The 27,727-nt window shown below is 38.5% G+C and overlaps 1 protein-coding gene across 1 annotated transcript; it reads left to right on the top strand.

Moving 5' to 3' along the window:
• On the top strand, window positions 1–27,269 carry LOC139711766 (endothelin-converting enzyme 1-like). Its single transcript, XM_071623620.1, has 18 exons — window positions 1–168; window positions 4,075–4,165; window positions 7,032–7,264; window positions 9,638–9,771; window positions 11,204–11,383; window positions 12,716–12,844; window positions 13,739–13,921; window positions 15,277–15,333; window positions 16,546–16,710; window positions 17,824–17,910; window positions 18,423–18,547; window positions 21,789–22,011; window positions 22,408–22,584; window positions 23,067–23,170; window positions 24,354–24,464; window positions 25,206–25,398; window positions 26,314–26,552; window positions 27,170–27,269. The coding sequence occupies exons 3-18, from the start codon at window positions 7,126–7,128 to the stop codon at window positions 27,267–27,269; spliced, it is 2,346 nt and encodes a 781-aa protein (XP_071479721.1). The 5' UTR covers window positions 1–168; window positions 4,075–4,165; window positions 7,032–7,125.
• Window positions 27,270–27,727: the final 458 nt, after the last annotated feature.

Here is a 27,727-nt window from a genome sequence, read left to right as displayed (position 1 = left end):
CACTGATCACAGCTCAGCTCAGGGCATGGAATTCCAGAATATTCCTGTGAATGTGTACCGTCTTTAAGAATCATTAACCTCATTTGAACCGCTACAGCTGTACACGCAGCTCCAAATAAGCTTATTCTAGCTCACTGTGTCGCCAATCTAGTGCCACAAGAATTAAAGGTAAGACTGTATGTATCAGCATGATCACTGATCTGACGACACTGTGCACCGGCGGCCACCGTCCCGGTCCGCGGACCGCGCCTGGCGGCTACCCGGCTCCCGGCGGCTGCGCTGCGCCTATTCTGATATAGGTTGCACGTTCAGTAATGTCCATCGTACAGTTTTGCACAATCTGTCTGCTCAGTCTTTGTTCATTTACGGCTTCCACGAGGCTCGGGAAGAGATGGATGGGACCTACAACGATATTTTGCCGTGGATATTACTGTTAAACGTTGTTTACAAGTGTCATTGTTAGTGTTAGGTTTGGATATTCACAACGAAATGAAGCGAAATTAACCAGCTGCTAACTGTACTTCCGTGTTGTACGTGTGTTTTGTATCCGCAGTCAGTCAAAGATATGCTTAGTCCCATTCCTTCAAACTAGTGTACAAGTATAATATGTAGACGGTCTACTTGAGCTTGCAGAGGCAGAGCGGAGGACAAACCATTCATTGCCATTTACCGGCCCGGCGGCGCGCTTCACTGCCCACCTTGGGTGGGTACACGTTCGGGCTGGTTGCACTTGTCAGTGGACCTAGTACCAAATACATACATGCTTCATACAGTTTAAACTGGAAAAAAAAGGACAATTCCACCTTCATTCGCATGTGAAGTGAGTGAATACAGATCTAAATTTACAGCAACATTACATTAGTAAATGGTAGGGTAAATAAAGTTATGTCAGTGGAAATTTTGAGGAAAAGCAGACAATCCTTTCAGAAGTTATGAATCATTAAAAGTTTCTATGCAGTCACTGCTGGATGGGTAACTGCGACCAGCCGGCCCAAACATGAAGTAAGTCTATAAACTGTGTGCACAGGAGCGCCCCCGGCCGGGGTTACTGGATGGGAAGACTGTGGTACAGTACTAGTAGTACTACAGGCTATGATGTCACAACGACATGAATTATAGGAAAAATTTAAAGAGAATTTCACAAAATTTCATGTTATGAAAAACAAGTACACATTTCCTCGACTTGTCACTGGCATTATGTTGAGGGTAATATTATTCCCCCTGCCTTCTGAAAGAGACAAGTCAAGTGCTCTTTTATTATGCGAGAACAGTGAAAATATGTTGAATTTTCTTTATCTCGTTCTACACATTTGCATTTCATGTTCAGCATTTTGTCTGACAAATGGAAGGATTTCAGTAGCTTATAACAGTTTGTCAGAAAAATATCCAATCAAAACACTTGCTCATAGAATGCCCCCCTTGGTTTTGCAGAATCTCCTCTAGTCAGCTGGTGGAAGGCTGTAAAAGTATAAAAATGTTGTAAAACTCTTCCACATCTAAAACAAATTTTTCCAAGATACCACCTCCCTGGTAGACCCCATAGCTGAAATGAGTGTGATGAGGGACCTACATTGTGCATTTGTAGTGCAGTGCAATGAAACCTGCCAAATGATAGTTGATAGCTGAGCCTACAATTGAAATACTACCACTGGTACTGTTGGCATCATTAATGCTGTTTCTGAAGATATGTGTTCCTTTGTCATTAATTTTTTTAAATACTGTTTCTTTTTTCTTTTCTTTTTTGGTACTGTTGTGTTGTAAAATAGTATACAGGAATCACGAACTCCGCAGGGTCTATACCCATTCTACGCTAACGTTAGATCGAGTTAGGCCTGGCTGTTAGGTCGATCTGAGATGTCGGTAGATCTAGTAGTAGGTCTAGACTTTGTCTATTTCCGAAAATGATTTTGTATAAAAACACAGAAAAATAATCAAATTACGGTTTCTCAACTTGAAATGAAGTCTTGATGTTGGGATCACTGTGATCCACGTAGCAGATCAGAGTCAAAAGTAAAAACACAGCAGTACCGCTAGGTGTATACAGGCTAGGTAGGTAAAGTAACTGCGCGTATACGTTAACGTTGCAGTACTCCGCCGCGCCTGGTCTGTGAGACTTACCGGCAGCGCAGCGCAGCCGGCCGGCACGTACACTGTACAATGTAGTTTGCTGGCGCTTTGCTACGGGTGTGAGCCACAGAACTCTGTGAGCGGCCATGCATTAGTAGCCCCCCGCGAAGCCGTGCTATAGTACCTTCGAGCCGTGCTATAGTCATTGATTGTGGAACAGGAGGCAATTTTGATGCAGATTTCAACTGAGCCAGGACCCTGGACCTGTTTTATGTGGCAGTATTACACAGCTGCCGGTACATTACGTCTAGGAATAGAATAGGCTTAAAAAGCATAAAAATGAACTCAAAGAAATTTTTAGTGCCCTTTTGGTATGGTGTATGTGTGTATGTGTGTGTGTGTGTTTTTGTATGTGTGTGTTTGGTTTGTTTGTTTGTTTAAATGGATTTAGATTCTGATTCCATTTTCTGGTGGTTTTTCTGTGTTTTAATTGTATGGTTTGCAGCAACAACAAAAAAAGAAAACCATTTATAAAATGGCACTGAACAAAATTCAAATGAAGAATTTAGCACAAAGTATGAATGAATGGATTGTGTGTGTGTGTGTGTGTGTGTGTGTGTGTGTGTGTGTGTGTGTGTGTGTATGTGTGTTGGTTTAGCGAATGTGAGTTGGGAAATTGATAATAATCATGAAAAATATGTGAGGACAGAGTTTTATCAAAATCAGTCGAACGCTAAAGTGAAGCATAGCATATTGTGACACATATTATATGCTATAATCATCAAGAGGAAGTAGAATAATGTTTAAAGTAATTCAAAAATTCGTCACAAAGGTATCGAGGCCCAATTGCCACTGGTATTGCAGTTATATGACACATCAAATCTCACGCCTCAGGAGTCTTTCTTGTGCTCAGACACCAGTCAAGCTTTTTCTCACACCTCACAAAATAAACCTTAAAACATGCACACACTCACAAAAGAAAAAAAACCTGGTCAGAGTAAGATTTTAGTAGTACATTACATAATGCACCTACAGCTTAGTAAAATGCTAAAGTTCCATATTATCAGACCACAATTGTAACTTTGGTTCGAGGAGAGCAGCTTACTACCATGGTAGTGGAAAGTCTAAGGATGTAAGTTTTGAGTAAATTCCATATCAATGATAACGATGGTGATAATGATGACATTGATGGTGGCAATGTACTGATAATAGAAAGAGAGCTTTATCACCGGTGCTAGTGCTGAGATAGCACTACATTTAATTTGCACAAGCACTAGCACTGGACTTGAAATCACCCCGTGTATATCCATCAATTTCAATATTTTATCAATATCATCTTTCACTGTTGCATTCTCTAATATTTACTAAATCACTTAATTTCATTTTGACTGAACTTATATTAAGTCATCAATTTGCCTCTTTTTTTTTGGGGGGGGGGATGCGGGATATGAATTAAGGGTTTTATATTTTTGCTGAGGTACCATTCTATTCTGTGTTGCCACTTTGTCTTTGTGAAATTTGTAATCATTTAATGATTGTTGTAAATGTTGTAATTGATTTTAATTTGTTCTAATAAAAAAAAAAAAAAGAAAACAACAACAGCATGAGTCACTTGTATCTAACAATAATTGTAGACATTTTTGTAGCATATGTTGATGCCCTGAGGTCATGTATGTGAATGACATGAATTTAGATTTGACTAGAAAGACAGACAGCTGGTTACCTGTTATCCCATCTCCCACAGTGTTTGCATTTCACTCATTGTTCTGCCCAATCTGGCCAGCAGTACTCATGAACCGTAGCAACAAACTCTGAACAGCTGCAGCCGTTCCCAGTGCTATTTGTCGTTCATGCCCTATTCGTCTATCGACAGCCATTTAACCAAAGGGTAGCTTTTAGCATTGTCAGAATCATCAGGCATTTTATTGTGCTGGTATGAGATTATGTTCAATCCCAGCAATTAATTATGTACCAGTGCTAAATGTTCTTTTTTTCCCCTTCTTTCAGGGGCTATTTTTTAGTCGGGGAAAGTGGAGACCTGTGAACTGGCTTCTTGTAGACGTGCAGTACTAATGGATGCATAGTGGGTCATAATTTGGTAAGTGTTGCTCCAAACTTTGTATTGCATTTCCATATACTTTCTGTTTTGTTTTCTTTTTAAGCACACTGGATATCAGATTAGGAATGCGTGTATTTAAAGTTCTGCTATAAAGAATTTGAAGATATTATTGCCATAGACTGTGACAGCAGTTGGGCCATACAAATGCGGGGTTCATATGGGTCATGGAAAACCTTGAAAGTCATGGAATTTGGCTACTTTAAGTCTTTTTCCAGACCTTGAAAGTCATGAAAAACTTGATATTTCCATCAAAAGGTCATGGAAAGTCATGGAATTGCAAAAATTATAGAAGTTTATCTGTTGTTTGTGTGAGATGTGTATGTATTCCTTTTGCTTCGCTTTGATTTGAAATCAAATTTTCAGTTTAATGTGTAAAAAAAAAAATGGTATAATATCATGGAAAGGTCATGGAATTCTGGCTAAAATGGTCATGGAAAGTCATGGAATTTGATTCATGAGAAATTGTATGAACTCTGAAATGGTTAGAAATGTGTTTGGGACTGTCCGTCACTCTCGAAACGACAATTAAGGTGTAAAAATAATAATATCTTGATAATTAGACAAATTATTTATAAACCAAACAAGTTTAGACAGAGTATTGAATTTGAATTGCCATCAAATTTCAAATGATCATTGTACAGATGGCATATTTTTTATTATGTACAGTCAAATTTGTAGTACTGTGACCACTCAAGGGACAGTCCTGAGTTACCTTATAGGCGGCTGACCGCTATACATTGTAGACATGTTACATTAGGGTCAATTTTAAGTGTAATCTTATGCCATTGTAAGAAAAATCAGATGTACTAGTCAGAGCTACCATAGTGGTTATGCTCATGAATGTAAGACTCATCACTGGTGCTGCACACAAAATCAGGACTTGTTTAGTGACATTGGCAATCAATTATTTGCTCCTGGGATGAATATGTTGCAAGCCTATGACAAGTGAAGGGTTATGCATATAACCTGTTGAGGACAAGTCCCGAGTATACTCAGGCAAGCTTCTTTGGGAAATGTGTGTTGTAGCAAAATCACACCATCCTCAATGGGTTAAAAGTGTGCCTCTTGAGGTAATATTTGACAAACTACATAGTCTTAATTGCTAAACAAAATAAAAGATTGCTTTGTCCCCCCCCCCCCCCTTTGGGGGTGTGGGGGGGGGGGGGAGCTTTAATAAATAGGCCCTATGATCTTGTTATTCATCATCTAAAGATAGGCAAATTTTGTATCTTAAGAACCACTGGCTCGTGACTAGAGTTTTATTGTGTCACCAATTGTCATATCTCGGAAGTGTGTGAGTGCTAAAAATTTGTAAACTAAGTTTTTGGAATTCTATGTATCGATAATCAATACTTTGTTTTGTTTAAAGAAGAGATTCTTTATGTGAGGTTCAGAATTGCGGGCTGAAATAGACAACACTGTTCAAATGTATTAGGCTGTGAAATGGCACATTAAGTGATTAATAGTTTAATAGGTACTGCTTGTAAAATAAAGTTTACAAAGTTTCTTGTTCAGATATAACGAGAGAGCAATATTTCTTTTTTATGGGGTGTAGATTTACTTGAACCTGCCAATGTAAGTCAAACAAGCTCATATTTGAAGAAATAAAGGATTGTAATGTGTAATACGCGTGCACCAATGTGTTAGTTTTATCATGTTGCAGTAGTGGGTAATACATGACAATACCAAATTCATGTGGTTTGTTACTGATTTTACTTATTTGCAGAATTCTCCATATGTGTTAAACTTCAGATTTTGGGGTACTTTTTGTATTTTTTTTATTTCATTTTTAATAGAAACATGTGTCCTTTCTAGTCTGATGTTGTATTCTTCTCATCAAAATCTACTGGAATAAAAGAATGGAGATACCCTTGAATCACTGTTTTTGACCATGCATCACAATACCAACAGAAAGTTGCATGCCTTGATTTTACATGAGGACTCAAAAAAGGTGAAGTGGGTCAACCTAGTCAATCATGAGCTTTTCACATTTTCTGAAAGAGGTTTTCTTTTTATATTCTTAAGTTTGGGAGTATAGAATTAATGGGAAAGTGTGTTCAGCAGTTTTTTCTACAACTTTTTTTTGGAGAGTGGTGTGATCAGAGAACCCCCCCCCCCCCCCCATTTCATTTCTCAAAAATCCTTTGTACACACTCTTCACTTTCAACTCTGATAATTTTTGAAAGGATAATCCTACTGCTTTGAAAGTAGGCAATAATCATGGACAGAATTTGTTAATGAAGCATGCTCAATTTCAGCTTAAAGGGATGGTATGGTATTGGTAGAGATGAGGATTGGGCTTTTAGCTTTTTGTGAGATACCAAGAAACCACAAATGAAGTAGTACAGAGGATATCATTCTGAGAGGAATTCAAAGTTTATTTGATCAAAATCGGTTTTGGAATGGCTGAGACATCCAAAAATAAAGTAAAATAAAGTGATTGTAATAAAAGGTAGGTCCCACCTTTTATCAGGATCATTCTGTTTTGGATATTTAAAAATCAATTTTCATCGAATAAATGTTGGTGAAAATTTAGCACTTCATCGACTAGAACCTTTACTTCACAGCCTCTTTTCTCAGCTCATACTTTTTCAGAGTGTTTGCGTTCTTTCCAATATTTAGATGGATTTAGGAGAGTCCATTTGAATTAAGTTGTATCTGTACATCATTTTATAGCTTAGAGTTTGCTTCAGGAATCTGCCTTTAACTGAAAATCCATGTCTGGTGACTTTTTGTTGGTTTTGTGATGCAGGGTCACATTTTATACTCTTTTCATTTATATGAATATCATATTAAGGACATGTGATGTACTCTCCACATTGTTTACTATCTACTTTTGTTGCAGTATAGCTTGATATAAAGGACATCAAAGACTCATTTATGCTGGCCTATCTACTGGCCTAGACCTGACATGGGCATGTGTCATAGATGACAAAAGCATGGCACCGTGGCATGAGAACAGAGGAAGATTTGGGAAGAAGCAGAACGACTACATCACCATGGTAACACTTAGAGAAAAGGATCAGCTTGAGCCAATGATAAATGGAGGTTCAGATGGCATGGAAGACTACTATCTCAGTGAGTATTGTAGCTCTTGCTACGCTCCCCTTTATTTCTTGTTACAGCTAAAGAAAAAAAAAATAGGGGTTGCGTGCACTCCCGTAAATTTTGTAAAGACCCCCCCCCCCCCCCAACCAACAGAATTTCTGGATCCACCCCTGTTAATGGTTTATATGGTTTATTACATTTAAATGCGTCATTTGGTGTACTTCCATTCCCTCTTGCTCAGTCTGTACAAAGATGTCATATTTTGAATCACTTTGAGCTATGGTGTTCATCATATACGTTTTGACAGATATGAAAAATGAGGTGATGTGACTGACATATGATATGATATAATACGATATGATATGATATGATGAGTATCAATTTGTGTTCATTCATGGAGACAAATTTTTTTTTTTAAACTGGTAACATACGAGACAACAAAAATATACATTACCTTGGTACTCAAATACAACTTGCATACAATTTAGTAGTGTTGTATACACCATCCGAGCATTGAAAATTTAGGGTTTCTGGGATGAACACTGAACTAGGGCTTTCTATAGCTCGTTCGGTAGAGCACCGGGCTAGCAATCCCTAGGTCACGGGTTTGAATCCCGATGGAATCCCATTTTCTTTGCTCATTTTTCCTAGTCCACTAATAACTTATATATTCATTTCTGGTCAGTTTTCTTCTGTCTGCATTTGTTACATACTAGTAGAATTGTACACGCATTTCAATTTCCACTAATCATCGTTTCTATATCGTTGTTAATCATATTTCACAACATACCATTAAGATTTTACATACTGCTCAATTACTTATTTCACCCTTTTCATAATACCTGACACAAAAAACATAACCACAACAATTCAGAATTTGAAAATTTTCATGTGTAGTGTTCGTGTGTGTGTCTGTGTTTTTTTTTTGTTTTTGTGTGAGAATGGGTATACACCAATAAAAATAAACAGCTATCAAATTTATCAATTCTGTAGGCCTACATAATTCAAAATTGTGATATCACTGGAGATGGGAGAACTAGAGTGAAATTTGAATCGAACATACTCCTACATCGTGGCACCAGAAAAACAAGCAATGGTAGTTATCCCAAGATCTTCTGACAATTATGGGGGAAAATATAATAAATGGCTTGAGACTTCACAATTTATTGCATTTGACCTAAATTCAAGCGCTGTGATGCCCTTTGTAGAGAGAAAGTTTACGAATGTGCCCTACCATTTTGACCTAATCACGTAAACAGATATCCAATACGAAAAAAAGTGCATCAGTTCAGAGTCCGTCGTAAATCATCACTGTCTCATAGCACAAGAGCAAAACAATATGCTCTCAAAGCAAAATTTTCCATTGCTCCAGTGCTTTGCCCAATAATCACTCGTACTGTCAGTACCAGCGTACATCTGTCGTTTGCTCTACCGGTACGTACTACTATAGGATATTTACTTTGTGGTTTTTGATACGCATATTTTTACAGGGTTTGATTTATATGGTAGCTTGCTGATGTTTTTTTAATGCTTTTGCTTATAATGTTCAAATGTTGCTTCGTAGATTTTCATTGCAATTTTGCTTGATTTGTTTATTGGTGCGTAGAAACGTGTGATGGTTGCTGCCTGAAGCCTGAATCTTTGTGGGATCTTTGTGTGCACATGTAGTTTCATAATACTGAATGTATGTGCATTGATCATTGGTACATGTATGCTCTGAAGCCCTTGAGTGTACTCCCCAAAATGGAAACTGATTAATTTATTCACTCTTTACTGTAGTGCAGTCACATCATGCATATTATACTGTAAAAGTGGAAATTTTCGCGGTGTTGAAATTTTCGCGCATTTCGCACAACCAGAAAGTAGCCCGAAAATAAAAGCACGCGAATATTTTTGCTTGCCATACATATGTTCCGATACTTGGTGTCTTGATTCTGTGGAATTGAAATCACGTGAAACTCTTTTTACCTGGCCAAGGGCGAAAAATTAGTCGTGCGAAAATGTCCACTCTTACAGTATTTGGCAAAATATTTTCTGATTTAAATATTCAAGTGACACATAGATTTAGGTAAATTTGGTCACAATTTGATATGGAGTCTTGAAAATCTTTGAATAGCAAAGAGAGTAGCATAATGCACATGGAAGTGGAACAAAATGCAAGTATTATTGTTGTTTTTTTTTACCCCTCTAGCAAAACTCTCAGGGCTTTTGATCTTGAATTGTGCATAATATATGTATGCTGTAAGGATACAGGCATCCTTGCTGTGGAGGATTTGTGGAACATTAAAACCTGCAAACTTCCAGTTCTGCTTTCTTTAAAAAAAAAGCAACAATGATAAGAAACTTGCAATGAGTAAATTGTATGCATTTATTTCTGTCACTTTGTTTTACCTCACATTTCAGGACCAGCCCTTCGTTACGCCATCGCTCAGGAGCAGAAACAAGATCGATGTCTGGCCATCATGACGCTAGTGTCCTTTCTCCTGCTCGTTGTCACAGGCATTTTCATTTGTCTTCTCTTCACAAGGGACTATGTGGTCAGTGTTGGTCAAAATCCCTTCCCTCTCAACCATCAGTCCCCCCCCCCCCCCTCGATGCTATGGGTGGTTCATTGCACTTTGCTCATTTTCTGCTTATGACAGACAAATCATATGTGAATTTTCAAGTGAGAATGTCATCAGTTTTGGAACCATGAGTAATCCCTGATTATTGCAAAGTCTGTACTAGAATTTATGAAATTTATTGTGTGAAGATGGAGGCACAAATTGGCGTGGGGCTACCAAGTAATACAAGTAATACATGTACATGTGTGCAATTAATATTAAGTGTATTTTTTTCTTATACAGATATGAAAATAATAATTAATAACATATGTCAATGTCATTAATTGACTTTTGAAATTCATTTGGCATGCTTAGAATGTAGCCTTTCTACATTTTTAACCAAATTAATTTCTATTCTCAAATTGTATCTTTCATCATACTTCAGTATGTTTTTTTATTTGCAGAAGTTGGCAGACTTGTAGATTGGTTCATCAAGGCAGAAATAGATAAAAAGATGGATAGATAAAAATATAGAAAGATGAATGGAAAGCTTAACACATGGATAGTTTGATAAAGATATGGGTGAATAGATTGAGATTGATGAATAGATGGATGGATGGATGAATGAATTTTTGCATGTATCGATTGATGAAACTGATGTACCCCCCCCCCAAAAAAAAAAAAAAAAAAAATTACAACAGAACCTTCCACAGCAATAACTTAAAAAATTGTGAATCAATCTGAATACAATTTCAGGGTATGAAACTATAACTTCTTACCCACATCTTACAGAAAACTCCATCTGATTTACTTCAGTGGTCAAATTGAAATGAGGATATGTGTGGAGCATGTCAGGAATCCCTTCCCTCCAAGTTCTGGCCACTGTGTTCACACATTATGCAGGTCCAAGAGCATCCAAGGGCTAATGAAACTTTAAAGAAACAGACCCATGGCATGCTTAACAACAATTCACATTTCTGTGTGACCACTTAACCAAATTGGGTGGGGTTTTCTGCAAAATATAGGTAAGATGTTATATTTTTATACCCTGAAATAGCATTTGGACAGTTTAACCACACTGAAAGTCATCAATTTAAAGGCAGAAATCCGATTGTAAATTTTTTTGGGGAACATACTGTGTATATATATCTTCTCAAACTGAATGAATAATGAAGGAGCTACACTGGTTCTGTACACGGTCGGGACTCCTTCTCGCACTCTCTCTCTCTCTCTCTCTCTCTCTCTCTCTCTCTCTCTCTCTATATATATATATATATATATATATATATATATATATATATAAACAGATGTAATTTGAGGCTTATTCTATATTTTTCAGCAGATGATAGTAATGAAGATGTATGGAAATATGTTTTTGGTGTTTTTTTTTTTGTCATTGTCATGTCTTTTTCTCTTCTTCTTTCAGAGCGCCTGTGACATATGTAAAACTGTAGAACACTCCATGGACTTGACTGCAGACCCATGCCAGGATTTCTACCAGTACTCATGTGGAAACTGGATCAATAACAACGAAATACCAGAGGGTCATTCGAAGTGGGGCACTTTTCAACAAGTCTATGCCAAAAACCAGAAGCTGTTAAAAAGAGTAAGAACTCAGTTCAGGCTTGTTGCTACACAGTGAAATTTTAATGCAAATAACAAAATACTTTCTCTCTCTCTTTCTTTTTTTCTTTTTACCTTTTTGTCAAAAAGAGGAAATTCAGAAAGTTTTGTTGCTTACATCAGTGAGAAGACTTGTTAGGCCACAAAATCATGCCCTTGTTTAATTTGCACATACACATGTATGCAGGATGGTGAGGTTTGTTTATTTTTGTGAAATGAGATGTCATGATCAAGTGCAGACGATGAAGAGCATTGCACCATATGTTTATCATTTCTGATTAATCATGTACCGTTGCAGTACTCCAAATTAAAGGGTGTGCACAGTTTTGGTCGAGGTGAGGATTTAGCTTTTAACGTTTTGCAAGATATTCAGAAACCACTCTATGAGATGTCAAAGAGCATGCAATTCTAAGGGATATCAAAAGTTTATTTGATGAAAATCGGTTTTGAAATGGCTGAGATATCCAAAAACAAGGTGAAACAAAGAGATCCTAATAAAACGTGTGGCCTGTAGTCTTTTATTATTATCACTTTTTTGGATATCTCAGCCATTTGAAAAACCAATTTTCACCAAATAAACATTGAATCCTTCTTAAGATTACATGCTCTTTCATATTCATCAGAGGTTTCTCAGTATCTCACTTAGAAATGCTCAAAACATGAATCCCCACCTAAACCAGTAATGTACAGTCCCTTTAAATTCCATGTAGCTTGCTTGGGAGAAAATACATTGATCTAAACTAATCAAGTCTATCTCATTGTATGACTACACAGCAAATAAAGTGTGATTAATTCGCATGGTTATTGCATTACTGTGGATGAATATGATTGATGGTATGATAATGTGTAAGGAAGACAATCCTACACCAACGTAATAAAATTTTTTTTGGTGCAGTATGGTTGTGGATCATGATGAATCACCGAAGTTATTGCATTTTGTGATGACAATAAACTTCAGTTGTGTGTAAAGATTTGTGAGCATCTACCCAGAAAAGCAGTATCCCTGGCAAACAGATAAACATGAATATAAAGTTCACTCTGTATAGAGTGCAGCATGTTTTGAATTATCAAAATCAGACATTCTATCCATCTTTCACTGTTTATAAACAAATGCATGCACATACATTCATAAAAATATATATCCAGTTGTTCTTTATATGTATGCAGGCATCAACTAGTAACTCCCCCCACCCCCACCCCATAAAAAGCATGTATACAACGTTACCTCTTATGGCAGTGTGTATCAAGACAGAGCAACCGTGACAGAAGCCTCCATAAATCTTCTTTTGCAATGTTTTCTTAACCACCACCATAGCTGATTGAAGAGGAAGGAAGTGAGTACAACGGCAGACAAAGCGAGGCTCTGCGTAAGGCCAAGGATTACTATCGTGCCTGCATGAACATCACAGCGGTGGAAAATGCTGGATCAGAACCTCTCAAAAAAGTTAGTTGTTTTGGGAAGAGTTTTTTTTTTCTGTCCTTTTTCCTCGTCCATCCAAATCTCATTGCCATTCATAGCCATTTATCGCCATGGAAACTGGTTGTAAACAACCCCCCTTAGCCCAAATATCTGTGAACTCAAAGGTTGCTAACCATGCTCGTACCTGGTTCCAACCCACTGCCGGAAGCCTTATGCAAAGGTATTTTGTGTGGAACCAGCGCTGCGCAATAACAAAATACTGTGACGTCATCACTTTGCTACTCTAGATTACAAACTATCTATAAGAACACTTGCAAAATCTTTGAACACTATACTTGTGCCAAGGTTTGAAGAAATTGTGCCTCAGATACATGGACTGTGTCAGAGTTTAGATGGAAAAGAAAAAAAAATCATTGTACTTGCAGTTCTAATGCTGTCAGTCATGTTGTTTCAGAATTCTATTTCGTTTTATTTTGATTTGTAAACCTCTTTAATGTTCCTGTAATATTACATAATTATGCAGATCTATCAGTATTCTTCATTTATGTTAAAGATGCTCATTGTTGTGGGCAGTGCAGCTGTACATACACGACAAATGGTTGAACATTTCACAGTCAGTGAAATCTGGAAAAATCATGCTCAAAGGAAGAAAAGCAAATTGGCTGGTCTTTCACTTGGTTTTTCTCATCATGGAAAGATAGTTTTGACATCCATCTTGTTGCTATGTTTAAGAGGTGCATCATTCACATGTGTGTACAGCGTGAATGAGCCAATGAGATCTATGTCCTTTGGAGATTAGTGATAAAAAGGTATGTTCGAATTTTCAAGCATGCTTCAGTTTGAGACACACAGAGACATATTGAGAATGGCCCACCAGACCCTCCTCCCTGTTTATGTTATGCACTCATTTTGTCACAGCTTCTGAACCAGTTGGGTGGTTGGAGCATGCTACCCCAGGATACCCCTGGAGTAGACAACTGGGATGAGGGCCTCTTCGATCTGACCCAGGCCATCATTGCTGTCCACAAACTGGACACTGCCCCTCTCTTCTCCATGTTCCTGTCGTCCGATCAAAAAAACTCCAGTGCAAACATCATTCAGGTAGGGGCACAAGTATGTTTAGTTTTCTCCCTTTTGTTTCTTCAAAATGGTCTTCAAAGGGCCATGACTGATATGAAGCAAGGTATCACCAGACGACAGTCAGTCCCTTACATGCCTTACATGTACTGAACAGATGGTTGAGTATCAAGTACAAGTACATTGTAATTTATACTGGTACTTACATACACTAATGTGTCACATCCATGCAGACTTGAATTTTCAGGGGGGCGTTTCATCAACGAGTTCGTCGGAGGTTTTCACCGACAAATTTGCTATCAGCCAATCAGACGCAAGGATTTACACTGACAGCTGTTAAAAGCTAATGAAATCCTTGCGTCTGATTGGCTGATAGCAAATTTGTCGGTGAAAACTCCGACGAACTCGTTGATGAAACGCCCCCTGGTGTTCGAGTGATAGTTGTCGGTGATATATTTTTGGTATCATGCATACTTATGTAGCATGCATGACAATTAAGTGCAAATGGCAGATTTTGGGATGGATGAAAGAAGATTTACCGCCAGTAAAATACAAGTTGCTTGCTCACTTTATTTGCTTTGAAACAAGCCCAGCACTGAAGAATTGATATCTTGACTCTTCAAAAAACTCCATAGACCATGCAAAGGGTCCAATCATGGTACAAGTACAACAGAGCATCACTCTGAGATACATTGTAGTTCGATGTCGAACTCAAGGATTACTGTAAAAGTGGATATTTTCGCACGACTGATTTTTCGCGCTTGGCTGGGCCAGAAGAGTTTCATGTGTTTTTAATTCCGCGGAATCAAGACATCACGCACAGGAACTTATGGCAAGCAAAAATATTCGCGTGCTTTGATTTTCGCGCTAGTTTCTGGTTGCACGAAATGCGCGAAAATTTCAACACCGCGAAAATTTCCACTTTTATGGTACTTTGCTTCTACACAAACCTGATCAAGCTGGCCTCAAGGATTGTAAAACAATGACTGTATTACCGTACAGTGCTGAAAATATGTGAGTGGAGCTCTCTCAAAACCCATGGCTAATCAGTATAAGGAACTGCCTTGGCAAAAGTGGAAAAACAAAAAAAAACAGAAATAAATCAGTAATAAATCAGTATAGCCAAACTTAGTTAATCGAAGCGAAAAGGAGTAGAGTAAAGCAGATTTGTTGATAGTGGGATGCCAGAAGTACTTTAGTTTATACTTGTAAATAGAGTGGGGCGGGGGCTGGCAAGAAAATGAATAGCAGATACAAGAGAGAATAGATAAGAGCAATCGGCTATTTCCATTTTATTGCCTGTACAGCAGTAAATTGCGATGTATTATCTTGCCAGATGATAAACTAATGTCTTCTCCCATTTCTGTCTTTTTGTCCAGTTCTACCAAAATGGTATAGGATTTGCTGCAACAGAGTTTTACTCAGACAACGATACAGTGAGTATTCATTGGCAAGAAATTATGTAAAATAGGTTGTTTTTTTTTTAGTGCAGTGTTTACCTCAGTTTGTGAATGTTCTGTTTCATTATCATTGTTGGTAATTCTTGAGAATGGAGTGAATATGTTATCTCTGTTGCTTGGTGCAATGTTTTTCTCCCTTTTGATATATTCTTATTTGTTTTCCATGGGAATACTCTGAACATTTTGGATAAAAATGGAAAATGAATATGAGATTTATAGATGGTAAGCAAGAAAGGAATTTAAGAAGAAATATTTATTTTCTATCATGAAGTAGAAACCTTATCTGTCAAGGAATATGGAGAAGGTAGAAACAGTGTATTACTTTGAAAATGAGGGACAAATGAGAGAAATGGATGGTGTGAAGGACTCGGGGAGAATTAACAAGTTAAGTGTGAAAATGGGAAAATGTGCAAAACGATATGAAAGCCTCATGTAGTAAGAGCCAAGAAATAATTCAAAACGAAAGATAAAGACAATCTTGATAGTGATGCCAAGCACATGACAATTGCTTTTCAATGTTCACTTCCTTCCCCCTCCCTTTTCTTTTCTTTTTTTTTGGGGGGGGGGGGGTATGACATGATAATTGTACAGTGCACTCCCATTATAACGAACACGGTTATAACGAAATTGCTGTTTACACAACGAAGTAAAAATGACACCCACAGCATTATCCTCTTTATTTATTTTTATTGTTTGTATGGTTATAACGAAATCTCGATATAACGAAAGAAAACTGCCGGTCCCGAGGACTTTGTTATAAGGGAAGTCCACTGTATAGACAATAGAGTGTATATACAAAGTATATCATGTGAGATGCCAAAGTTCATGACAAAATCAAATCAGGGAGTTTCATATACCATATGCTATATCAGTTTCAGATGGCTGGAAACTTAAAACGTAATGCAGGATTGTGTGATGATATGATGTAAAACGAGGAATGTTCGCGTGCATTTTAATTTTGCAAATTTCGCGAGAGCGAAGATTCATGAAATTAAAATGTACATGAAAGTTCTTGTCTACTCTATACTCAGTGAATGTTAAAGGCAACTTGTGAAAATTTCATGCTGCGAAAAAGGCCATTGGCTCCAATTCGCAAAAATTTCATGCTGCGAAAATATTGTATGTTACAGTATACAGGTACCCAAACATGAATTTTTTCTCCCCCTGCATCTCTTCTCTCCTGCCCAGACTCAAGAGGATGCCTATACAGCCCTCGGGGCCAAGGTCATCGTTCTACTCAGTCTCGCAGACGGGGAGGTGGTGGACATCCACAACATTTCCCAGCATTCCAACTTCGCGCCCGCCATTGCCCGCATGAATAGCATCGTAGAGTTTGAAGCCAACCTGAGCGACGTGAGTTTGCTTGGACTCTGGCAGACACAGTTACATTAGGATGGAGAGATATTTGTACGCCAATAGTGCATCCCTTGACATACAGTAGTGCTAAATGTTCTTGGGGCAAATGAATTATGAGAAAGACATGCATAGAAATAACAAAGTAGAACTGAGGTATTGGGTATTCATTCCAACATTCATGTGTTACTGCCGTGAACTTGCTGGAGCTTTAAAGTGGTAGGGCCGCTGCCCAGTAAGCAGAAGTTCAAGGATTCAAATTATTGGCAGGTTCCTTCTTTTTTTTTTCCTGATTAATGATATTGCCTTTTGCCTTTTGGACATGTGATTGTACTTACAGAGAGTAACAGTGAGAGAAGCACAATGTCATATGACTCACAAATGATAGCCATGTCATATAGCTGTTTAATAGGTGTGTCTTGTCTGCAGCACGGCAAAGATTTACAAGGGAGAATTAAACTGGTCTGGTGTTGAGTAGAGTTCATCAGTGCTGCTCGGAGACAAGTTTAAGTCAGGAAGATATTTCAGGAAAGTCAAATTGAAAGATGAAGCCTCTCTCTACAATTACAACTTGAAAGGAATCTGCGCATATCTATTTTCATGCAGGGCGAGAACTTTTGTAATCATCTTTTTGAAATGCATTCCAAACATATTGACCTGTCAAAGACTAGTCCCGAGTATACCATAGGCAGGTGTCTATATGAGATGTGTGTTACAGCAAAATAACTTCGTCCTCAAGGGGTTAAAATGTATGCAGTGTTCAGATACTATACTAAACGTGTCTCCTTGCTGCTCACTATTAAACTGTAAGATGTCCGTCTGTACAACGACTTTGTCACAAACTTCATGGCACGTCAACCAAACTTGCTACTCCCTGTATGTTTTACGTGCAAGGGGAGGTATGTACATGTCCACCCACTCACCATGATGGAATATGAATACATAATCAAATCGAGTACCACCTCCTAGAGCTTGCCTTTGAGGTCTTCCACATTAGAAATATATGCCCAGAATCAAGCAGAACTTGTGGATGTGGATTCTGACGAAAAATGATGTACAAGTGTGAAAACACTATAAATGAACCCTCACCCGCTCACTCGCTTCTTATCACAGATTTACATCCCCAAGGAGGAGCAAGATGATCCGGTGAAGCTCTACAACAAGATGCCCCTCAGAGAATTTGCTGACATGCTTCCCTTGGTGAGTCCTTGGTGAGAGGGTAAAGATCAGCATTACCTGTTCGTAAAATTCTTGGAGACAAATTTTGCATTGATGCCTTCTTGCCAAGAAATTGTGTATTCAGTGCATAGATAGACTTAGGAATTGTGCCAACGTAAAGCTACATATTATGTCTTAACTATTTTTTTTTTTTTTAGATGGCACCTCAGTGAGTTTTCATGCTTTCTATGTTCTAAAATAATTTTCTCCCTCCTAGTTCATTCAGTGTAATCTGTATAATTATATGAATGTTGTAGAGAAACGTCCAAAAAGTAGAACAACAAGAAAATGTAAGGGATGTTGAAGTGACTGCAACACATCTTAACACAGACTAAATGTGCTTTTCTTGTCACTTTCTAGTGTGCTTTCATGCTTTTCATATTCAAACAGCAGTAAAGTGAAGATATCATGTGTTGTGGATTTCATGTCATACTGTGCAGAGTTTGTCTTGAAGACATGTTCTCAAAGATGATGTATTATTATATTCCCTGCAGATCAACATCAGCCTGTATGTCAATGAAATGTTTGCCGATAACATTCCTCTGGACCAAGATGTCATGGTTCCAACCCTCGCCTACTTCGAAAAATTGAATGGCCTTCTAGAACAGACGCCAAAGAGGTAAACTCTCTCATGATTGCCCTTAAAAACCCTCCACTTCCCCTCTCTTTAATTCTTACACATTTCCAGGCCGTAATAAGAGAATTTCTATGAAGAGATCTAAGACCAAATTCAATGTACTATATTCAGTGCACAATTTTTTTTTTATGCCTCCGCCACGAAGTGGTGCCGGAGGCATTATGTTTTCGGGTTGTCCGTCCGTCTGTCCTTCCGTCCGTCCGTCCGTAATGAATTTTGTGGCAAGCGTAACTAAAAAACATTTTGAAGTATCCTAATGAAACTTGGCATGTATGTGTATTAGGGGGTGAAGTTGTGCCTATCAACTTTTGGGTGCACATGCTGAAGGTCAAAGGTCAAAAGGTCACGGTCATATTCATAAAATTTCACTATTTCCACCATATCTCTGCAATGCCTGAAGATATTTTCTTGAAACTTTGTGTATTCATGTATTACCCATTTAAGATTCTCTGGTGAAAGTTTGGGGTCATGAGGTCAAAGGTCAAAAGGTCAAGTAAAAATATTAAAACTTCACTTTTTTCTCCGTACCTTGGAAATTGTTCGAGGTATCTTCATGGAACATACATGTACTGACTGGCAGTGATTATCTAGACAATTTAGGGTTCATGGGGTCAAAGGTCAGGGGTCAAAGGTCAAGGGCAACACTTCAAAATTTTACTATTTCCCTCATGTTTAAGCAATGCCAGCAGGATTATTTTTTTTTACACTTGGTGTATGCATGTATAACCTAATAGAGATTCTCTGGAAAGTTTTTTGTTTGTTTTGTTTTTGCCTCAAAGGTCAAAAGGTCAAAGATCAAGTGAAAGTGCTGAACTAAGTTTTTTCCTTCATATCTCGGAAGTGGCTCAAGTTATCTTTAAGCTTTCTACATATTTATGCATGTTCTGCCTGACAGTGATTATCTTATGAATTTTAGGGTCAAAGGCCAGATGAAAATGGTAACAATTTACTATTCAATACAGAAATTGCACTTTTTCTCCATACCTTGGAGATTACTCAATACATAAACGTATGAATTGGTCAAAGTCAAGTTAAAGTCCTTAAATCCCAAGTCATACATGCTCTCCTATTCATCCAATTAAACCTACGTCAAGGAAGGTGAACATTCAACACATTTGTGACAAACTTGTCATTTTGATATTTAGCCAATTTTGTGACAATGTAATCACACATTGTCCACATGTACTATCTAGACCTATAAGGAGAATCATGCATCATGGCGGAGGCATACCAGTCGCCATAGCGACATTTCTAGTTTAAGTTTGAAATTTCCTTGAAGTAATTATTTTTGTCACTCATAAAGGAGTTGATTTTGTCACTGCCTTACTGTAGTATGTGTACCCCAAAATTTTGTAAAAAGCAAAAGAAAAATAGTGTTGCTAGAAGGAACATAAACAAACAAATAAAAGGTGTTAAATGAACCCTCGCCCACTCACTCGCTTCTTACTCTGTTTCATTACCACATTGTTTGAATGGTTGAACATGCAAACATTATGTATATCATTGTAGTGCATAGTGATTTAGCAATGACTCGGGTACATGTCACTATCCCCACCACAGCTTGCTTGAAAATGACATGCTTGAGCATATCTCATTTTTCCGGTTTGGCGCCAGTCCTGACATGGGTGGATAACAGAGGTTGGAGTGTAATTCATTCAAGAAATACACCATAGCACTGTATTACATGATAATCTAATCTTCAGTGCTGGATACAGAAACACTGACATACATCAGTCTGGGAAACCCGCTCATGAGGCCTCAGAGGATACTGTATTCTCCGGTGCATGCACAAGCTCGCTCTAAAAATCTCACAGCTTGCGCGCTGTCTGTATGTGCTGGATGCGTGATGTGATGTGGCGTCGCGTCGCGGGATTCCAGAAAAAGCGCCCAAAGGTTAGCCGATGGCGGAATTGACGAAGAAAGTGAACCCGTTATACGTACAAAGTGATTAGTTTGCTAACAAACTGGAGTACCCACCTACTCTATCATTGTGGAATAGTAATTTGGAATATATGCACAAGATCAGGTTAGTACTGATTTTATTTTCCTTGTTACGAATTATTGTAAAAAGATGTCAGACTTCAACTTCACGAGGCTGATTATTGCGCAAAGAGATGTGAGAGCCGCAAAAAAAAGCACCGAAAATATATAGTCGGATCAGGCTGCTAGGTGCAGCATCCTTGCATTGAGCAAACCCGCCGGCGCCCATGTTTCGATGGGTCACTGTGCATCGGTTGATTAAAACTCGATTGTTGTAAAAAAAAAACAGACAGAATTTTTACTTCTTTTCATCATGGATAGTGGACATGTGTGTGTAACAAAAAATCACCGTGCAAAGTTGCGACAATTTATATGTCAGATGTGAGATGAATAAAAATTGAACAGGGAGCTTCATGAGTCTCTCTCCCCGGGGGCGTCATGAGGCTCTCCGGAGGCCTCATGAGGCGGAGGAGTGCTCGTATTGGGAAGCAGGCCTCGTGAGCGGGTTTCCCGGACTGACATGTACGCTCTTCTTGCATCAATCATATCTATGCATTAATGTCCTAATGGTGTTTGCAGCTATGCAGCCCAATTCCTTTCAAGTGCCTGATTATTGTTTTTTATGTCAAGTAGAATGTATGTTGACCTGTAAAAACAAGTCAGAATGTTGTCATGATTGAGGAAAATGCTGGATGTTTAACTCTAATTTGAACATTTATGTTGATGTTTAATGTAATCACTAATTTCTATGTGGCTCTAACTACAAATTTAGATAAAGTGCATACTGCCAATGTGAATGTTGATGGTAAGTATTTGTGTCTGTGTGGGGAATTCAGTGCATTAAAGTTATGTATCCCTTTTGCAACCGTGAGAAGTGTATGTCTTCCATAAGCTTGTATGTTGTAGTGGTAGATAGTTTAGACCTTTCCTCTGAATAATAAAACTAGAAACTTCTCTATGATGGCGAGGAACAATACTATTGAGGTCCAGTGAAGTTACTCAAAATTCACACCGTTATATTCTCAATATCAAAGGGGAGCGTTATCACAAATAACATGGGTTAAATTTCTCATTTTTTAAAAACTGTTGTCATGTATTACTGTAAGATGTCATACATGATGTTGCGAGGCATTATTATTCAACTGTGCAAAAATTTGTGACGTTTGTAAAATGGATATGTGACCTTTTAAATCAAGACCTCTGCATATTAAAGTCTCTCGAAACCGCTTTCCCCACAAATCAGCCTCCTTGCCGACTACCTCAACTGGTGCGCCATAAAGCCCATGCTGAAGTACCTCCCCAGAATCTATGACGAGATCATCCAGGAGTACAACGCCATCTTCAGCGGCTCTAACAGCTCCTTTCCGCTGTGGGAGACCTGCCTCAAGCGCACCGACAATGACTTTGGCTTTGTGACCGGCGCCCTCTTTGTCAGGGAGATGGTGACGCCGCTCTTAAAGAACGAGGTGAGTGCACTGTGTCGAACACTTGGGCGTGGAAGTGCTTTCTCTCAGAGATTGAGACCGGTAGTAGAAAATTCAATATCTATTGGTATGATGCTGATGTTAGTGATGAGAATATAGTTATTATGAGATAATTATAACAATACCAACATCACCAATGACAACAGCAATAACAGTGATGATTGTGATTTTGATAATGATAAGAAATGATAATTTGGATGATAGTGATAGTAGTAATGATAACGATAACATATGAATAGCAATAATAACAGTAATGATGATGGTAAAGTCTAAAATTTGGAAAGTTATTGCTTTTGTTTGAATCCTACATTTCAGTGGCCCCCACTGGCCAGTCAGTTTGATAAATAGCAAAATATCTGCTTTCACATGTTTTGACAGACGGATGATCTAATCCAGTACATCCGAAACGCATTCCTCGAAAACATCCCCGATGTCGTGTGGATGGACAACGAAACCAAAGCGGCGGCGGCTGAGAAGGCGAAGGCCATCAAGCCAAAGATTGGTTTCCCAGTGTGGATCGAGGACCGTGAGCAGCTGGATGACTACTATGCCACAGTAAGAAGAAAAGAGAACTTCACAGCGTTGAAATTTAAACAGGAAATACACAGTGGAAGTAAATAACTGATCTTGTTAAACATGACATGGCCACTCCCACCTCCCACAGTGACTGTAATTAGATGGATGGGGGTGGAGGGGGGAATTGGTAGATGGATGGAAGTTTTGAAATATCAATATTGGTAGATTACCAAATTTGAATGTCGTGCGGCTTTTTGGGTTTAGTTCTTGTTTCTGTTTTTATCATTCATGAATTGCCTGATCATGTGTGAGAAAACATTGATGTTTTAAGCGCACTACATCTGTGTAACATGACAGAATTTTGATCAGATATAAAGTGTGACATTATGTGCTAGGCTTGAATTATCTGCAGATAACATAAACACAATGGTCATTGATGCAGAGGATATTATTTCATTGGTAATATTGTCATTTTACTCATTCCTTGACTGAATGTCCCTTAAATATCATTATACCTCCAGGCAAACATATCGTCTTCCAATCGCTTCGAGAATGCTCTGAATCTTAAGGATTATAATCTCCAGTGGATGAGAAAGCATCTCGGCAAGCCAGTTGACCGAACAGAGTAAGCATTTATGGTAGTCCTTTATATTCCTCATGATGATGAATCCTCCATTCTGAGTGGATGAAATTAAAGCCACCGCACACTATACGACTTTTGGTCGCACAACTGACTGACTCTGGATCCGAAATAAATCACAATAGCCTCAGAATAAACATGTTTGTTTTATTTCAGATCCAAAATCGGTCAGTTGTGCGACCGAAAGTCTTATAGTGTGCGGTTGCCTTTACATAGGGGTCAAAATTCAATGATTGCCTTCAGCCCCATTGTGTCCAAGCTATCCCATAATACTAAAAAATGCCCTGTAGTACTAAGGTGCCCTCTTTTGGTTTGTAGTGATACATATGTACACGTACTGCCAACACTTGGCTTACATATCGTGAGAGGTGATCCTTGTCTAATGCGATAGCAATGCAGATGTCAATGGCAGCACAGACAGGTTAATTGGATAGTGCAATTTTGCGGGGATGCGCAATCTGGATCGACCAAGTAAGATTTCATTTCATTTCATATGGTCAGTAAAACAACAGATATAGAGTGTTTCAATTGGGGCATTGTTGATATTGTTATCCCTGAGACATATGTTGTAGCATGGAGTTGAGCTGACCAACAATGCGACAAAAAAGCAGTCGACATCTGTATACCGTGGTGAAGTTGGGGAAGTTATGTCAGGATGTGATGTCTTTTAACCTGTCGTCTGCAAGATTCTGAAACCTCCATAGCCTTTGCAGAGGATTTAGCTAGTTTTTGTATGTAGTAGGTTAATCTGGCATGCGATTTAATTCATTTTCTCGAAGCTACCTACCTATTTCTGTGGGCAGCACAAACCCATACAATCACTTTGTTTCACACGGTCGTCTGCATGGCAGCTTGAAGAGCAGTCCCATTGTACTGAAATACAAACTTTTTTTTTCCAGCTGAGCTTTGTTAGTAGCTGTTCTCTTCACAGATATTCTAGCTGTGTGATGTTGTTTAGAACTAGTTTCCACGGCAATGAATGACTATGACATCACACTTTGGTACTCCACATGGTAGACTTTGGTTAGAATGGAAGATGCTGAGACTATCTCAATTGTACTCATCCACTATATATTTCAAAACTGCAAGGTAATGTTAAAACTTTAACAAAAGTATAAAAGGAATTTATTTTTGTTGCATTTATGTTGTTGTTGTTTTTCAAATCTAGGTGGCACATGACCCCTGCAGAGGTCAATGCATACTACTCTGCAACATTCAATGAAATAGTCTTCCCTTCAGGCATCCTGCAGTCGCCCTTTTATGATGTCATGTATCCTATGTAAGTTATGGATGCAAGTGTTTGCAGTAATTTTTATACAAGTATGCATGTTTAGCATTACATATTTTGGCGACTGTTGCAGGAGTGGAAACAATGCAGCACTATACTGTATTGTACATTTGAAAGTTGTTAATGTTTCATTTTTTTTGTTTCAAATGCACCATCTATTGCTTCTTCCTTTTTTGCACAAATTAATATAACTATTCATGGAAAATACTGTGGGGTTAGGGAGGGTTAGTGTTCTAATGAACAGTTATGAAATGAGCTGTGAGGGCAGTGCAAATTGTGCATAAGATCATTAATCATTGTTTGCTCAAATGTAGTCTTTTGTTCGAACTCTTATTTTTATTTGAAAATGCTGTAGTAAAATAATTCAAAATGACATCAAAACCTTGTTAAAATGAAATGAAGATCAGATTGTCCAAGTAATGCTTTTGTATCTTCTTTGGTTTGAAATGATGAAGGAAATTATTTGTTCTGCACTCAGCTGCTTTTCTCAGACAGAGACATAAAATACATTCATCATAGCTTACCCAGGATATTGTAACTATTCTTATGTGATATGGAAAGTCTGCAAAATGTTCTTCAAATGATCAGTAAATGTTTTTTTGAAAGTTTGTCCACTCAGAAGCCATATCATATCTTCATAAATGAAACCAGAAAACAGACAGAGAACTTTTTGCCTGTGTTCCTCAACAGTTCTTCTCCCCCTTCCTCCCTCCTCCCCACCTTCTCTGTCAGGTCAATGAACTTTGGGGCCATCGGCATGGTGATGGGTCACGAGATGACCCATGGCTTCGACAACCACGGCCGAAAGTTTGACCTCGACGGTAACCTCAGGGACTGGTGGGGGAACGTGTCTGCCGAGGCCTACGAGAATGAGACGGTGTGTATGGTGGACCAGTACTCGGCCTACAAGGTTGGAGACCACCATGTGAGTACCAAAAAGTGTCAAAAATGTAGACACTTCTTGTCACTTCGATTCTGCCAGTCACCTATAACTGTAAAAAACTCAAACTGCGGTCCTGCTGTTAATCTGAAAATACTTTTGTTTTTGTGAAGTAACTGCGTTTCTGTCATGATTAAAAGGGCAAGATTTAGAATGTGCTTGCCACATATACGCTCTGCCCATGCCTGTTGCATGATAGCTATGCATTGCCTATACTGTAAAAGTGGTTTTATTTTTGCGCTTTTTGTGCTTTGAGGTTCAACCGCGAATTTAACAGCACGTGAAAATGTTTTGAAAAGTCACGCGAAATTAACCACGCAAGGAAATGTTTTGAACTCGCCGCTTGTTACAATGCTATTGCGCTCATGCACACATGAAGATTCTGTGCAATGTAGGTACAAGCATGTTATAAAGTACTTGAGAGATGGGATTTCAGGTAAGCCTGCATTTAATTTTAATTTCTATTTGATAAATAAAAGAATAATTGGATTATAGTTTGGGTTTTCATGTGCAAATAAAACAGTTTTTGCTGACTGTGAATTCACAGATTGTGCCGACCGCGAATTTAAACACACGCGAAAAGGTCGGCACCGATGGAAACTGCTAAGGATAGAAAAAAAAAACAACTTTGAGAATCTAGGAGTAGAGTGGTTTTGCTTGAAATGCTCTCAAAAGACTTGCAGGATGAAAAGTATCACTCCTGCAAACGTATTGCTCTGAGTTTCATGTAAAATTATGAAAATCCTTCCCTGTTTATTCGCCAACAAACTTGAAATGTTTAACCCACTGAAGACGAGTCCCGAGTATACTCCGGCAGGTATCTATGGGAAATGCATGTTATAGCAAATCAGTCTGTCCTCAACGGGTTAATCCATCTTCTTACACCTCCTCTCGGAAAAGCTCAACGGGGAGTACACCCTGGCCGAGAACATTGCCGACAACGGGGGGCTGAAGATTGCCTACCAGGCCTACCAGGTGTGGCGACAGTCCCACAACGAGACTCGCCAAGTGGAGTCCCTCAGACTGACCGATGACCAGCTCTTTTTCCTGGGCTTCAGCCAGGTCTGGTGTTCATTCATCACTCCTCAGCGTGCAGAATTGTCCGTCTACGTAGACCCGCACTCGGCAGAAAAATACAGGTGATACAGCGATTTATCAATAATGTGCCACTTCTGGTTTTGTGGTTTGCTACTTCTCTCCCCCGCTCCTACTTGTGCGGTAGTATATATGACCCAGAGAGCGGTCATATTATTCAAATTCATGAAATCCTTCCACTGAGTTGTTTTCATTGCAACTGATTAACAAATTGCCCTATATCAACGTGAACTGGTTCGAATCCTGCTCGAGTATGTATGCCCATGATTTCTTTTGTCATGGCTACTACTAAAACACTGATCAATTCAGTGCTTGTTTATGCGGATGAAGGGCAGTTTGTTAATCAGAAGTCATATTATGTTAGACTGTCACACATGACATACAGATTGTATTTCGAGTGTTGATTGCAGTTCTGTTATAACAATCATGTGATATGATGATTGCAAGGAATAAATGTTCTGTGTTCTACAAAGCATTCTTTTGATTCATCTGTAATGTAGCAAGAATTTACTGTAGCTCAGGCATGAGAGGTCTTCTGCATTCCGTTTTTTTGTTTGTTAATGATTAATATTTCTCCTTCTAGCAATGACTGAACCTAAATGAGGAAATTTGTTTGACAGAAACTCATATAGCCATTTCCATTTCTGTTTTATATCTGCAGAGTAAATGGTGCAGTCTCAAACATGCCTGAATTTGCAGAAGCTTACAACTGTTCAGCTGGAACACTGATGAATGCAGACAAGAAGTGTACAGTGTGGTGATTGGCAATTTTCTCTCCCTTCCCTCGACCCTTCCACCCCAGTCCTTCTGATCCCATCAAGCACATTTTTTAAGGGACACTAAAACTCTCATGTCAAGTTATCTTCAGTGTAAACATCATGGAAATTTAAATGAGTCAGTAAAAATTTGAACTGAATTGGGCATGGGATGTGGAAGTCACAATTTCTTGTGTCTCCCATCCCATTGTGAGTGGAAACAGGACTAATGAATCAAAATGGATGCCTGTCCTTTATCCAATTCGTGTATGAGAGAGTGCATTCCACATTGTTGTGTGCGGATGTGACACAATCTGGCAATTGCCTTGCCTTGTAATTGAAATTATCTGTTTCTGTGGAATCGTGATACAGCATGCAGACATTCATTCTGTGTGATGAACGACAAGGTTGGACCTTGAATAAAAAGAAACAAAATGAATCAGAAGAAGCTAAAAGATTAGATG

This window comes from Diadema antillarum, unplaced genomic scaffold (assembly GCF_040938485.1).
Source record: "Diadema antillarum isolate AM-2024a unplaced genomic scaffold, OU_Dant_1.0 seq00001698_RagTag, whole genome shotgun sequence".
Lineage (NCBI taxonomy): Eukaryota > Metazoa > Echinodermata > Echinoidea > Diadematoida > Diadematidae > Diadema > Diadema antillarum.
Note: the sequence above shows the minus strand (reverse complement) of the source record. Positions and strands in the feature narration are given on the sequence as shown.

Excerpts from the sequence above, each read along its gene's own strand:
- LOC139711766 (XM_071623620.1), top strand. The coding sequence starts at position 7,126 with ATGGCACCGTGGCATGAGAACAGAGGAAGATTTGGGAAGAAGCAGAAC. Across the intron at positions 24,465-25,205 it reads TATGATGTCATGTATCCTAT|GTCAATGAACTTTGGGGCCA; the intron begins GTAAGTTATGGA and ends CTTCTCTGTCAG. Across the intron at positions 25,399-26,313 it reads ACAAGGTTGGAGACCACCAT|CTCAACGGGGAGTACACCCT; the intron begins GTGAGTACCAAA and ends CTCTCGGAAAAG.